This window comes from Magallana gigas, chromosome 3 (genome assembly GCF_963853765.1).
Source record: "Magallana gigas chromosome 3, xbMagGiga1.1, whole genome shotgun sequence".
NCBI lineage: Eukaryota > Metazoa > Mollusca > Bivalvia > Ostreida > Ostreidae > Magallana > Magallana gigas.
In genome coordinates, this window is record NC_088855.1 from 39996207 (window position 1) to 40009504 (window position 13298).

At 37.9% G+C, this 13298-nt stretch overlaps 2 protein-coding genes across 2 annotated transcripts; one reads left to right on the forward strand and one right to left on the reverse strand.

Moving 5' to 3' along the window:
- Positions 1 to 4061: 4061 nt before the first annotated feature.
- Positions 4062 to 6084, reverse strand: LOC105325154 (uncharacterized). The gene is made up of 3 exons (XM_011424584.4): positions 5948 to 6084; positions 5592 to 5770; positions 4062 to 5431 (listed from the first exon to the last, which is right to left on the reverse strand). The coding sequence occupies exons 2-3, from the start codon at positions 5761 to 5763 to the stop codon at positions 4140 to 4142; spliced, it is 1464 nt and encodes a 487-aa protein (XP_011422886.3). The 5' UTR covers positions 5764 to 5770; positions 5948 to 6084; the 3' UTR covers positions 4062 to 4139.
- A 27-nt stretch (positions 6085 to 6111) lies between these two features.
- On the forward strand, positions 6112 to 8455 carry LOC105325145 (ciliogenesis and planar polarity effector 2). Its single transcript, XM_020065738.3, has 5 exons — positions 6112 to 6366; positions 6958 to 7110; positions 7262 to 7386; positions 7797 to 7933; positions 8082 to 8455. Exons 1-5 carry the CDS (start codon positions 6258 to 6260, stop codon positions 8311 to 8313), a joined length of 756 nt encoding a protein of 251 aa, XP_019921297.3. The 5' UTR covers positions 6112 to 6257; the 3' UTR covers positions 8314 to 8455.
- Positions 8456 to 13298: the final 4843 nt, after the last annotated feature.

A 13298-nucleotide genomic window follows, 5' to 3' on the forward strand; every position in this document is an offset into this window, starting at 1 on the left:
GACAAGTCCTTCTGCACCTGATTCAGACTTGTATACCATTGGCCAGTTTGAATACCTGTCAACAATAACTACATAGTCATTACTGTTATATGTGAAGTAGTCACTGCAAATCATCTGGAATGGATAATCTGGAGGTGTTATGTCAGATGGTGGCTGCATAGGGTTTGACTTGGCCATCTGATGGCAGTGAACACACTGGTCTCTCACCCTGGCAATATCTACTGTGATCTCAGGCCAATATACAGAGTCCATAGCCCTTGCACGCATAGCGCTGACTCCTTGGTGGGCTGCGTGTAAAGCATCGAGTACTGGTTTGCGAAGAGCTGGAGGTATAACAATTCGTTGGCCCATAAGAACTACACCATCAACGGTGCATAAACTGGATGCAAAGCGGTGGTAAGGACGCAAGTCTGTTGGTAGCTCCTTGTAGTCCTCTGGGAACCCTGCTTCCATCTGCCTGATGAGATTTACAAATGTAGGGTCTGATGCAGTGGCCTCACGAACCATGCTCCAAGTAACAACTGTGATAACAGCATTCAAGGCACAAGTGGCAGCAGCAACTGTGGAGGTGTCATTAGCTGTATCATTATCCTCTGTATGTAGACATAGACTGGTAAGTGCATCATGATAATGAGCAGTCATGTTAACTAAGGAATCAAGTTCAGGTGCTTCACCAGGTAAGTTCAGACGATCTGGTGGTCCAACAGGATACCGTGACGCTGCATCTGGCCCAAGGTTCTTTCTGCCTGGTACATGAATAATCGTGAACCTGTACCCTAAAGTTTTCTCTTTGAGGTTGAGGAGTCGTCTGTTGTCGATGTCCGTGAGCGATCGATCGTTCAGAATCTGGAGTAGTGGCTTGTGGTCAGTTGCAACAAGAAGGTCTTTGCAACCAAGAACATAGTAGCGTGTTTGGTGAAGTGCATACACAACAGCCAAGGCCTCACCTTCAATAGGAGCATATCTGCTTTCTGCTGGATGGGTGAATCTGCTGCCAACTAGACATAGTTTCCAACCGTCATTACAGCAGGTAGGGGTTTTACTTGAGCACTGACAGTACTTCTGCATCAAAAAGAATCCAATTCCGTCAACAGACCAGTCGGTAGCTAGGCATGTCATACGAGCAGGGTCAAAAAGACGAACACCGTCCTTCATCTCCTGAATAATGATCTCTTTAGATTTGTGAAATACTTCATCTAATTCATTTGTCCAGCAGAATGTTGTGGATGGTTTCAAAAGAGCACGAAAAGGTTTTATTTGTCTTGCCATGGAAAATGCATATGCTCCTTGGTTTATAAGCCCAAACCAAGCTCTTGCACCAGTAATGACAGTTGGTGTTGGGAAGTTGCTAATTGCATCTAGGAACTTAGTACTTGGTCGTATGTTTGTTAGAGTGATTGTAAGTCCTGCAAAATTGACAGTGTCTTGAGCAAATTGAAACTTCTTTGGGTTTAATGTAATGCCATTACGAGCACACAGGTCGAGCCATTCACATGCCTGAAAAAATGCTGCTTCAATGGAGTTCGCCCACATACATGTGTCATCCACACATTTAACCTTGTCGTTGAAATTTGATATAATAGCATCAAATCGTTGATTGTAAGCGTCACCGCTGGCCATGAATCCCTGTGGAGCAACTTTGTACCTGTAGCGCCCCCATGGTGTGATGAATGTTGTAAAGTGGCGATCTTCTTCACGAATAGGCACTGAGTGGTACCCATTCCAAGCGTCTGTCACTGTTTTTTTCATACCTTGAGGGACACGGTCAGCCAGATGAAAAGGACTTGGGACATGATGTGTTTGCCGAACAGAATGTCGATTTTGTGGTTGTAGGTCTACTGTCCGCCTTGGAGTGCCATCAGCCTTGCTGGTTACCACCATTCTTGAGCACCAAGTTGTAGGTGTGTTTTGACTTACTTGTTCCAGTACACCAATGCGAACATCCCTCTCAAGATCAGCATAAACTTTATCCTGCCAATGGATAGGAACAAGTGCTGGTTTGTGGACTGCTACCGGTGTGGCATTAGGATCAACATGAAGTTGGAGAGGCTCACAATTCATAAGTGGTAGAGGTTGATGTTCACATACATTAAATGTTGTAGCACCATAGTAATCAAGAAGCCACTCTTTTAGTGACTCTACATGTTCCTCTGTGGCCTTCAGACCGGGTGGTAAAGATGTGGGAACAGGTGGTGGTGAAGGTCGACGTCTAGGACAAGAGCAGGTTGCATCTTCAGAGTTTTCCATAGATGCAGCAGTGTTTGGAGATGTGACTGTTGATACATTAGGAAAGTTAGTGTGAATAATTCCCAGAGATATGAGTGCTTCTCTGCAAATGAAAGCTTTTTCCATGGTATCAGAGACATAACACAATAAACGTGTTGACATGGCACTGCTAGTAGCGTCTTTTGTTGTGATGCTTACTGCGACTGCTCCAATTACACCAAGGTCTTCCTTTATAGCTCCACGCATTACAAGTTTGACTGGAAGGAGATCCTTTTCTGTTATTCCAAGATTGTTTGCAGATTGTAAAGGTATGATTGAACTCTGGCATCCTGTATCAGCCACCATGGACATAGTGATTGTCTTTATCTGAGAGGTGTCTTGAATGGGATGTCCAAATGATGCATGGTCCTTAGGTAGGGGTGTCATGTTCACCAGGAGCATTGGGTGTGGTTTTGAAGGTCTAGCCACCCAGTGTCCATCAAATATGTGATGTTCAAGACGTGATACTTGGTTTGTCTGTTCAGATGTAGTGCACAGCTGCTCATAGATATAACCAACTTGTTCTTGTTCTGGATCTTTGGTTGATTTCCCTTGATTGGGCGGGTTCCTGTGGCCCCTGCCTTGAGTGCAGATTCTAGAAGATGCATCACGGTGGCCCCATACTCCACAGGTAGTGCACTTGCTGCATGATTTGGTGTAATGACCTTTGACTGTACATTTAGCACATGTGAATGTCCAAGCTTCACAGTATCTAGACCTGGCCTTGCGATCATTCCTCTGTCCGTGAGCAGGACCACCACAAGCCCAACATTTGGCTCCAGCTGCTTGCGGTCTTTTTTGAGTATTACATGTGGCACTCATGGCACTAGCTGAATCTCCTACTGCACTCCTTGTGACTTTACCCTGCTCTTTCTGAGCAATAAATGATACAGTCTCTTCTAGTGTTCTATCTGTCTTGGAGTCACCTAGCAGGTCAGACATAATTTCTGGGTCTGCAATACCTCTTACTAAATTGTCCTTGATTATCTCATCACTGTAGTCAAATATATGGTTGCAACCTAATTCTTTACACGTTGCTTTATACTGGCACAATGACGCTTGGCCTCTGAGACTGGCCAAAAAAGTTCTGATATTTGAACCAGGTGATTGAGTCATTCTGTTCAATTTTATGCGTTGGACCAGTGTGCTTTCTTCTTTGACGGCCAGCCTTTTGATTGCCTTTAAAAGATCTGTCTCTAGCATACTGGCAACATCACCTTGAAGGTCACGCATAATATCTGTACGCAGATAAGGGTCACAGCAGTAGAAAAGGGCTGTAGGCAAGACATTGTCTGTGATCGCCATCCCTGTTTTGTACATCTTCCACTGTCTGGTGAATGCAGACCATTGATCTGGATCACATCCTGTGGCTATAGAAGGTGGGTCTAATTTTAACTTGTGCGTTGACGGTTGAGCCAGAGGTGGGTGGACGGTTCTGTCATGAATCTGTAGAGCAGTGGTTAGAGCAGCGGCAAATGCTTCATCCAGGTCCTGAGATTTCCAATTACAGCCGTCTATAGGGCACTGTAGAACTGGCATTGTAAATTAACTGTGGTTAAGCTGTTAGTTGAGTATCAGTCATAAATGAGAGTCAACATCTTCCTAAGTTTATATCTTTAATAATAAGGATGACTGATACCTGAAATATATATATATACATAGTACATTAGTAAATGATTAGTTAATTATTTATAAAGAAATGTAAGTTTTGTTAAATGACTTAAATTTGTACCTCATACTTAGTGTAATCATTATAAATGTCTTTCAACTAATGAAGATAAAAGAAAAATGACAAATGGAATTTGTACATTTTATTAAAAACGAGCATTTCAATTCAATTTACGCAGAAAACTACCTGATGAAAATTTCAAGCTTCACGCAAAGAAAATTAAATAGAAAAAGTTGAAAATCAGAGAGAGGCCTGCAAACACCATCATAAATGGAGCCATAACATAGCTCAGGAGGGTGGTTTTGTTCAGTCCAAAGGTCCTGGGATGTCCGTGGAGGACCAGCAGGTACTGATCAAACTGTTTAGCTGCCAACTTGTCATGAGGGAATGGATAAGGAGCCCCCAAGCGATGAGCAGCAGCCAACCCAGAGATGGTAGCAATTTCATGAGTGTTGATGAGGGTGTAGGCTCCACAATACCAAGTATTCTGTTTGCCTTGTATATATCTTACAAGTGGCACCACAAAAGCATAGTGGTGCCAACTGTGTGCAAACTGGCGCCACCATCGTCTCAGGAGGATTTTATCTGGGTCAAGGTCCTTCTCTGTCCAAATTGAACGAAGTTGGTCATTGAGATAAATTGTTTGGTAAATGTTTCGATTTTTTCCTCTCAAGTGAGGCTGGTAGTTTGCGAGGTTGAATGACATTTCTATCTTTTCGGGATCCTTGTCATCAGTGTGGATGAAATACTGGTCGACATCCTTGTGCAGTTCATAGTACTTGTTCATGTAATCCTCATCCTCATGAGTAATGATGAGATCATTGAAATATCTGACATTTCCTAATGCTTTCCTTTCCATAAAAGTTGGGTTAACCAAGACCTTTAAAGCAGTTTCAGCATCACAGGCAAAAATAATCTCATCAAACTCCTCCACTTTTCCACTTTGGTCTTTCACAATGACTTTTCCGCTGCTTCTCCTCACTTCAGATACACTTCTGTTGCCATGAAACTTTACGCCACAGTTGTCCATTATGGTTTTGTACATGTTGACAAGTTTGGGAAAGGCGAACATTTCAGGAGTTTGACTCAAAAGTCGTTTTGAATCATAGTCAAATAATCTCAGATCATCATCAAGGAAAACGCGAGCCATGATGGCAGAGGAGACGTATGGAACCTGGTTTCCTGTTCCAAAGAACAGCGCAGTGAGAGGGAAGACCATGTAGTTGCAGAAGTCATCAGAGAAGCCGTACCACTTGAGAACTTTTCCAATGGGCAAAAATATGAAAATTGCTTCAAACTTGTTGATGAATTTAAGGAGCTTTTCAAACCGGGCTATGTCATTTTGCAGTTTTTCAGTCAGCTCTGAAGGAGCATAATTGGTCCAAGCAGTTTTCCCTTTGCCAAAAGACACGGTCAAATGCACAGGGTTTGTTTCAAGGTTAAACTCCTTCATTATGTTTAAAACATTTCTGTAAGTGGGGCATCCTCCTTGTACACCTGAGAAAAAAAAAAAACCAAAATAATTATATATATGAAGAAGTCGGATTTTCATTAAATTCAGTGGAATTATGCATGTCCAAATTTTTAACTACATGTAGCTGTCAAAGTTATATTTATGACTGGATTGAGGTATTGTCTATCATTTCTATAAGCTTACCGTCATTGATGACCAATCCCCCTTTGATTTCTGAGGTGGTAGCTACTCCCCCAGGGACGGGGGCTTTCTCCCAGACCTGGACATCAAATTTGTCGGCGCAGCGAGACAGACTGTAGGCAGCCGCTGTTCCTGCAGCCCCTGACCCCACCACCAGCACTCTCTTTAACATCATTTTCAAGCTGGAGGAAATAATTATTATCAAAATATGCAACATAATCCATTATATAAATATGCAACAATATATGCTCTTTCATAAGTTTTAAATACATCTATCAAATTAGTGTTTTTATACTTCTATTACACAAAAATGCATTTTAAAGTAGTTTAGAAGTAATCAACATTTTTGCAGACATTACCTTTAGCAGAGCATGAAATGCGTTCGTGTTTCTCTTTCTTTCTTTCTGACCAAGCTCTAATACTATTCAATTTTTTGGCCCTTGTGTAACTCCACTTTCCGTCACATTTTCCCACAGCTGACTTGTTTGTAAACAACATCCGGGCATTTACAATATGGCAGCGCCCATAAGAACGCTTGTTTCATTAAATTCATAGCATTTTCCAGTTTAGTATACGTTCAAGTTATACAAGAGTGTGTATCGGGCAGCATGTATACATTTGTGTATTGAATACACATTGACGTGAACCTATGTCCATACAGGTGACGTGATGTTGTCGCCTGGATCCCTCCTCAGTCAGGAATGGTATTCGTCTACCACTGGGAAGGCCGTGCTCTCATCTCTTATGACGAGAAACTTACTCAAAAGAAAACCGTTTGGTATTTTAATTTTTCATATTAGTTAACCACACTTATAGAATATCCCAAACCTAATCTATTTGTACACAAAAACTGATTGGTTAAATTTCCTCATTGTATTAAATTATTATTAATTGGATTCCAAAAAAGAATATCAGATGAAATGTTAAATTCTCTTGAGCTTAAAAATGCTTACAAGAAATCGTTCTTTGAATATTATGAGGTGATCAAATAAAATCGGGTGTGATCAATTCTATCATAATGCCTTTGGGCTTTATTTGATTTGATCACCCCGACCGTTTTTGATTTTCTCATGATATTCATCATCATCAGAAACCCACGGTCGGTTTCGTTTCTCTAGGAGGTAGGAGAAGTGAGACCGGGAGGTAAGAGAAGCAAGACCGACAGTGGGTTTCCGATGATGAATTATATAATACATGTATACTCAAAGAATGTTACATGTATTCCTTAAATAATTAATACTGTACAGTAGCATAACTTGCAAGCACTTGTAATAATTCCATAAATGTACCTGTTAAACAACTTTAGGAACAAGCTCCTAGCTGGCACAGAAAGATAACGACAAGCTAAATGTAGATTTTTATTGTACAGGAATTTTGGACAAGCCTGTTTTACCATCGAACGTTACAGCAGATGAAGTGAAGTACAAGATTCTTTTAGTGGGGAAAAGTGGGATCGGAAAAACTAGTACCATAGCTAAATTATCAGGAAATGAAATTCCAGCCACTCACAGCGAAACCCCAGGTAATCACTATCCAAGTGCACATGTCTTCAAGGAAAGGATTTTTTTTTGTGCAAAAACGGACACATAATGAGTATTTATTAGCTTGAATATGTCTACAAATACAAGTACATGGAAGTCAATATTCATCATATTTTGCTTTAATTTTGGCAGGTATCCACATCACAACCACTCAATGGCCTGGAATGGTCAAACAAATGAACAAGATTGTGATGTTTCACCTTCAGTTCTGGGATGTGGGGGATGGAGCAATGAAAAAATACGAACACATCAAAACGGTCAGTGTCCTGTCTCTTTATTTGAAATGGGTAAAAAACAAGAAATTTAAACAGATAGAAATCATCAGAATTCATGGTCAAAATAAAACAGAAAGCTATTTTATTCACTACACATGTATTTGCCCTTAAATTTTGTATTTGTGTTGGTAAACATAATACATGTTTATGTTAAATGATGCAGTTCAGATATCAAGACTATTTTCATCATGTTTATGTACTAATGAGACACACTATATGTAATTACAGCTGTATTGTATGTATAGGCCGTTACAAGCATTATGATTGCTTGGCGATCCATATTGGACCCTATAATACATGTTAGTCTTTAACACATAGTAAAACCATTTGTATAGGGTCAATTATTATAATCTAACAAATTTTAAATGCAGGTTATTTTCACTTTCTTTCAGACCTGGGAGAATCAGGCTGACTGTGTGATCTTCCTGTTCAGCTTTGTGGACAGAGGAAGCTTTGAAGAAATCTCACAGCATATCACCAGAATGACCAAACCAAAGAATAACTTCACAAAACTTGTCATTGGCACCAAGTATCCTTTGTTCTTTAAAAAAAAAAAAAAAAAAAAAACAACATCAAATAACAATCAAATGACAAAATTTTCATTTAGTTTATAGAATAACCTCATTCAATATACCACATACGATATGGTATGTTGATTTTCCTTGACGATATAACAGATTTGATCAGCATGCTTACAGTGAGATCACACAGAGAGACATCAGGGACTTTGAACACACCTGGAAAGTCCCCATTCTGAAGATCAGAAATGTTCCGGACACAGAGACAAAGAATGATATAAATGAAATCTCTCAGATACTGACCACCATATGTGAACACTTGTGGCATCGGGACATTGTGTTAGCTGGACGGTCGGTTCCAACTAGTGATGGGAAAATCTCTGCCTGTTGAGGCTGCCTTAGTGGATCATTATTAATCACATATGAAGAGTTTACTTTCATTTTATTGGTCTTATATCATTAGGTAAATTGTTCATATACCGTATTTGTGTCTCATATTTTTTTAATAAATAAAAGTTGGGAGTAAAAAAAAACAACTTTGTGATGATGTTAAAACAGTACCTCCCTCCCCCCCCCCCCCCCCATCTCCTAGTACATGTACTACTACTACTACTACTGTTGTATTTAAGCTTATTACCATACAGTCACCGATAGTGCTCATAACTTCATACAACTAATTGCTCCATAAGATTTCAAGAGGTTAAAATTATTAAAATGCCAACATAAGTTGTGTACAGCATTTTTTGATGATCGTTATGATCTTCCATATATCTGCTGACGCACTTAATAGAATATTGCAGATCACTACACCATATTTTATAGTAACGCAGAGTGCAACTCAATTTGAGTGCTTTCTTGTTTGCGGTAACTTAAATATTACGATTTTTATTTGCTCGCAATAAATCATTTGATTCACACATAAAGCATCGAAACACATCGTTTTTATTGTTCATTAAAATCTTTGCGTCACAGCCGTCTTTGATTTGCATTATGTGCGCTAAAACTTGCGGTAAAACACATTTGGCGGTAAAACACATTTTGATTTGCCAAACAACGCTCTCTGGTAGGAAGTAGGCATTAATTTGGTATTTTTGCCATTTTATGATACGTGTGTTAACCCATGAAAATGGTAGATTTCACTTCCATACAGATAAGTGATACCTGCAATTAATTCGGATACTAAAGTGACACTAATATTCGAATCAGCGATCGACAAGAAATGTCAATTATTCGATTCGAAATAGGGATAAATGTATTACCTATTTGATAAGGTGCACGATATTGTACACTGTGTATTATATTTATACAGGTGACACCGTTTTTAGTAATTCATAGTCGAATTTTCAATAAGCGCTATTTTTCAAATTTTCGATAATTTCAGTAAGTGCTAGTTTTAAATTTTCGATAAAATTGATGTTTATTTCATGTCCATTATTTTTGCATGCATATAATTCCACGCTCGTAGACTATAGTTTGTCTCAAGATATGTATGCTGCACATTTGGAATAAAAATACACATACCTAGCTGTGATAGAAGTGCAAAATTTTGAAATCAATGAATGGGAAAATTTCCAAGATAACTTCATTCACACATTATCATTTTCCCTCGTAAAAATTCACAGGAACGAAAACAGATTTCCTACGGAGATTTATAATGGCAAATATTAACAACTTTTCTCTATTAGGAAGTCAATCGTAATAACTCGCATAATTTTTCAACGTTATCATCAGAGCTTCATAATGGCTGATGCAATGCAAAATCACCGTAGACTTTCTATTTTTAGACGGGGTCACGTGGCCCCGTCTATTGGTTTACTGTCAGCCGAAGTTTCAAACCGGAAGGCACGCGTAGAACACATGAATTGAGTCTACGCGTAAGAAAATAGTGCAGAAAGTTTTCATGCATTTCAGTAAATATGTATTGTAAAAACACGCATTAAATCTTTTTAAGTCCTCTGTGTATAAACAAAATTCTATTTAGAAAATAAATGATCAAAATATTCTTGCTCGGGTTCAAATGTGGAATGAGTTTCGTAAATGAATGAACAGCGCCGTTGACGATTCAGTTGGTGTACGAGCTCATTAATCAATAGAAGAGGTTGATGGTGGAATCGAAATTAAAGTTCCCAAAAAGCAATGTGCCATTTTTGAAAAGTTGTGAATTTTATTTCGACAATCTTTCACCTTAATACTACCAAACTTCATGCGCAAGCCGAAGTTAAAATCGGGACGGGTTATACACAGATGTTTTACAAATTAAATAGGTGTTTCATTGGCTTCCAGTCTACTTGCGGTATGACTGCTGTTCGTCTCTAAAGGAATTTTGTACAAAGAAAATAAAAACAAGTCTGAATTTGCCTTTTCGTTCGTTGGCTCTTTCGTTGATTAAACTGAATTTAAATTTTAAACAATGCATTGTAAGCAAAATCAATAATAGATTATACATTTTGGAAGACTTATACATCATATAATATATACTATCTTATCGATTGAAGAACCAAGTTAAATGCTGATGTTCTTGTTTTCCGGCTTAGTTGGAATCAGGCTTGGGGTGAATTACATTGTAAAATAATACATTACATTACCATTACTTCATGAATTAGGGCATTAAATTACCATTACCATTACTTAATTTTCTATAAGTAATGCATTACATTACCATTCCATGAGTAAAGTAATGCATTGCCATTACTTTGTGAAAAGTCAGTAAGTTCTAAAAAAAAAAGTAATTTAAAAACTAAATAAAGAGTTTTTGTAAATATTTCATAAATAAAACATGCTTAAAATATTTACAGGTTCATGTTCACTATCAGGTTCAAATTTAATGACTTATACAAGATTGCTGTTGCACTTGTAGTTCTCAAAGTAAGGTTGGTCCCGTAACATTTACACGCTAATGGCGGAGTTGACAATCTCTGTTATATATATCTCTGATTTTCGGAGTATGATTTTTAATGAAAGGAACGGTTGTATCGTAATTCGTGTAGGTGATGCACGAGTTTACACAAAAAAGTAGTAAGTGGCGAACGGATTTATTTTCACCTATTAATTTTGCAAGAATCGCAAATGAAGAAAATCGTGTCCGATAAGTCGGTCTTAAAAATCAAAATGGCGACCTTGACAAATCTTTTTATTGTCAAAGTTCTTGGAATCTTTTTGTAAAAAAATATTTCTAACGTCAGGTGCCTGTGTTTGTTATCGCTATACAAATGTTCACTTTGTTTGTTAATTCAGCAGTTTTAGAGTTTTCGGGGTTTTCATAAAACTTTTATTACGGATACCGTCCGACTTGTGGATTTTCCCATGGATCTCAAAATTGAATAAATCTAATTATTAAAATTATCTACTTTGATATAATTGTTTGATTTTCCCGGTTAGTAGTAATTTTTAAAAAAAAATTCCTTGGGGTCTTATTTTACATAATATATTACATTGTGTCAATTTTCTACAATTATGAAGGCCGGGATTGAGTAAAATTTAGACAAAGTATCAGACAATTGTAAAAAAGCCGAATTAACATAGATTGTAACAACTAATTCAAACTCATAAATTTGGGAAGTTTATTCGAGGAAATCCAGGACAATTTCAAGACCCCGTCTTTTAGTACTCTCAGTACTTTGATTAGCCGTGTATTGAAACTTGACAAGCTAGAGGGGGCGTTTCAAAAGGGAAATCGTGGGATTTTGCATACTATAGTGAATGAACATCGTCTGAATCAAGAGGTATCTATAAATATCGAATAATTTAAAAAAATATGCGGCAAAAATATCTTGGGACAGACTATAGTACTATTGTGTTTGCATTCCCCGTCAACCCGTGTTTTCCATAAACTAGTATGACCAGCTTAGGAGTATTTATACAGGCTCCAAGATCATAAACCTGATTATCATTTGAATATTCGTTTATGATTTTTAAATGTATGGCCAACTTGGAAGTATTGATACAGGCTCAAAGGTCATAAATCTGATTATTATTTCATTATCCGTTTACAATAATGTAACGTTACTGTGCAGGCAAGTAGCATCAGGAGGGGGGGGGGGGGGGGGGGGGGGGGGCTTTTTCTCGCAGCAACAATTTTTTTTAAAATTTACATATAAAAAAAAAGAGTTATAATGGAGTTGCCCCCCCCCCCCCCCCCCCACTTTTTTGGAGGTTAGTAAAAAATTGATATGAAAATAAGGAAATGAGTAGTCAAATGGATTAGGAATTTCATGACTTGGAGGAAAAAATAATTTGGTAGGGAAGAATTTTTTTTTGGAAGTATAGTTGCCCCCCCCCCCCCCCCCCCCCCCCCCCCACGGATTAGGATTTTGAAGATTTTTGGAAAAAAAATTTCCTTTTTTTTTTTTTTTTTATTTGCTTGTCAAGATTTTTTGGATGGGTCTGGCCCCCCCCACTTTCAAAAACGATGCTACGTGCCTGCTGTGTATAGTAACATAGTGAATTAGAACCATTTTAACAAGAGCTTGGAATTTGGGTAGTTGTGTCAAACAGCAATGTGACGTAAGCCTGTCTATTACTTTTCTGGCCACTCAGCCATGGCTCTTTGAAATCAACAAGATTTGTCTGGCTTTTAAGCTAATACTACGCAATCGGTGCATATTTCGCTTGAAACTGCGTCATTTTAAACTTGTTTTGACGCAAGAGATAGCTACGTCCAACTAAAAGTCCAAGGCCTTGTTGAAATGGTTCTAGCGTGTGGTGAAACAATCGCATGTAGTTGAAATCGTTCAAGATACATACTTTTCATCACATATCATGCATTTGTAAAATTTATTTCCGATTTTTTATTTTAAAAAGACAATTTTAAAAGAAATATTTAAAATATAGTGTAGGTTCAATTTAGATGATTAAACACAATTACCATATAAATGTCCAGTTAAAGTAAAATACATGTATACGCAAGCATAAACGCTTAAACACAACGCCTTGTAAAGATGCATGTCAGTTAAAGATTTTTCAAGATGCAATTAATGGATTGGAAAATGTTATGTTTGACAAGGCTAAAAGTTAAAACGTGTTTGAATATCATTGTATTGATATTTGACGTATGCCACCGTATATATCTTATCGTTATATACAGATAAACTGTCACGTTCACGCTTATTTGAAGATTTTCTTATTATTACAAATATAGGGAGTAATTCATTTGTCAAATCGAGTACGTCACGCACTGAAGATAGATTTCATCCATGTTAGAAAACTTCAAGTTCATTTCTTCAAATATATATCTCCAGATTTTCCATATCTACCGACCACCCTTGCTCATCTTTATACCAACAAAAATCGTGTGCAAATATATGGCTCCATCGCCGTGAAATTTTAAACAAAAGTAAACCTAATGGCGTTAACATTGTGGGATCAGGTTTCACTGTA

Bases quoted from the DNA above. Each gene is read 5' to 3' on its own strand.
- LOC105325154 (XM_011424584.4), bottom strand. From the start codon at position 5,763: ATGATGTTAAAGAGAGTGCTGGTGGTGGGGTCAGGGGCTGCAGGAACA. The intron at 5,432-5,591 runs GTAAGCTTATAG...TTTTTTTCTCAG, and splicing joins GGGATTGGTCATCAATGACG to GTGTACAAGGAGGATGCCCC.
- LOC105325145 (XM_020065738.3), top strand. From the start codon at position 6,258: ATGTTGTCGCCTGGATCCCTCCTCAGTCAGGAATGGTATTCGTCTACC. The intron at 7,111-7,261 runs GTAATCACTATC...TAATTTTGGCAG, and splicing joins CACTCACAGCGAAACCCCAG to GTATCCACATCACAACCACT. The intron at 7,934-8,081 runs GTATCCTTTGTT...ACGATATAACAG, and splicing joins AAACTTGTCATTGGCACCAA to ATTTGATCAGCATGCTTACA.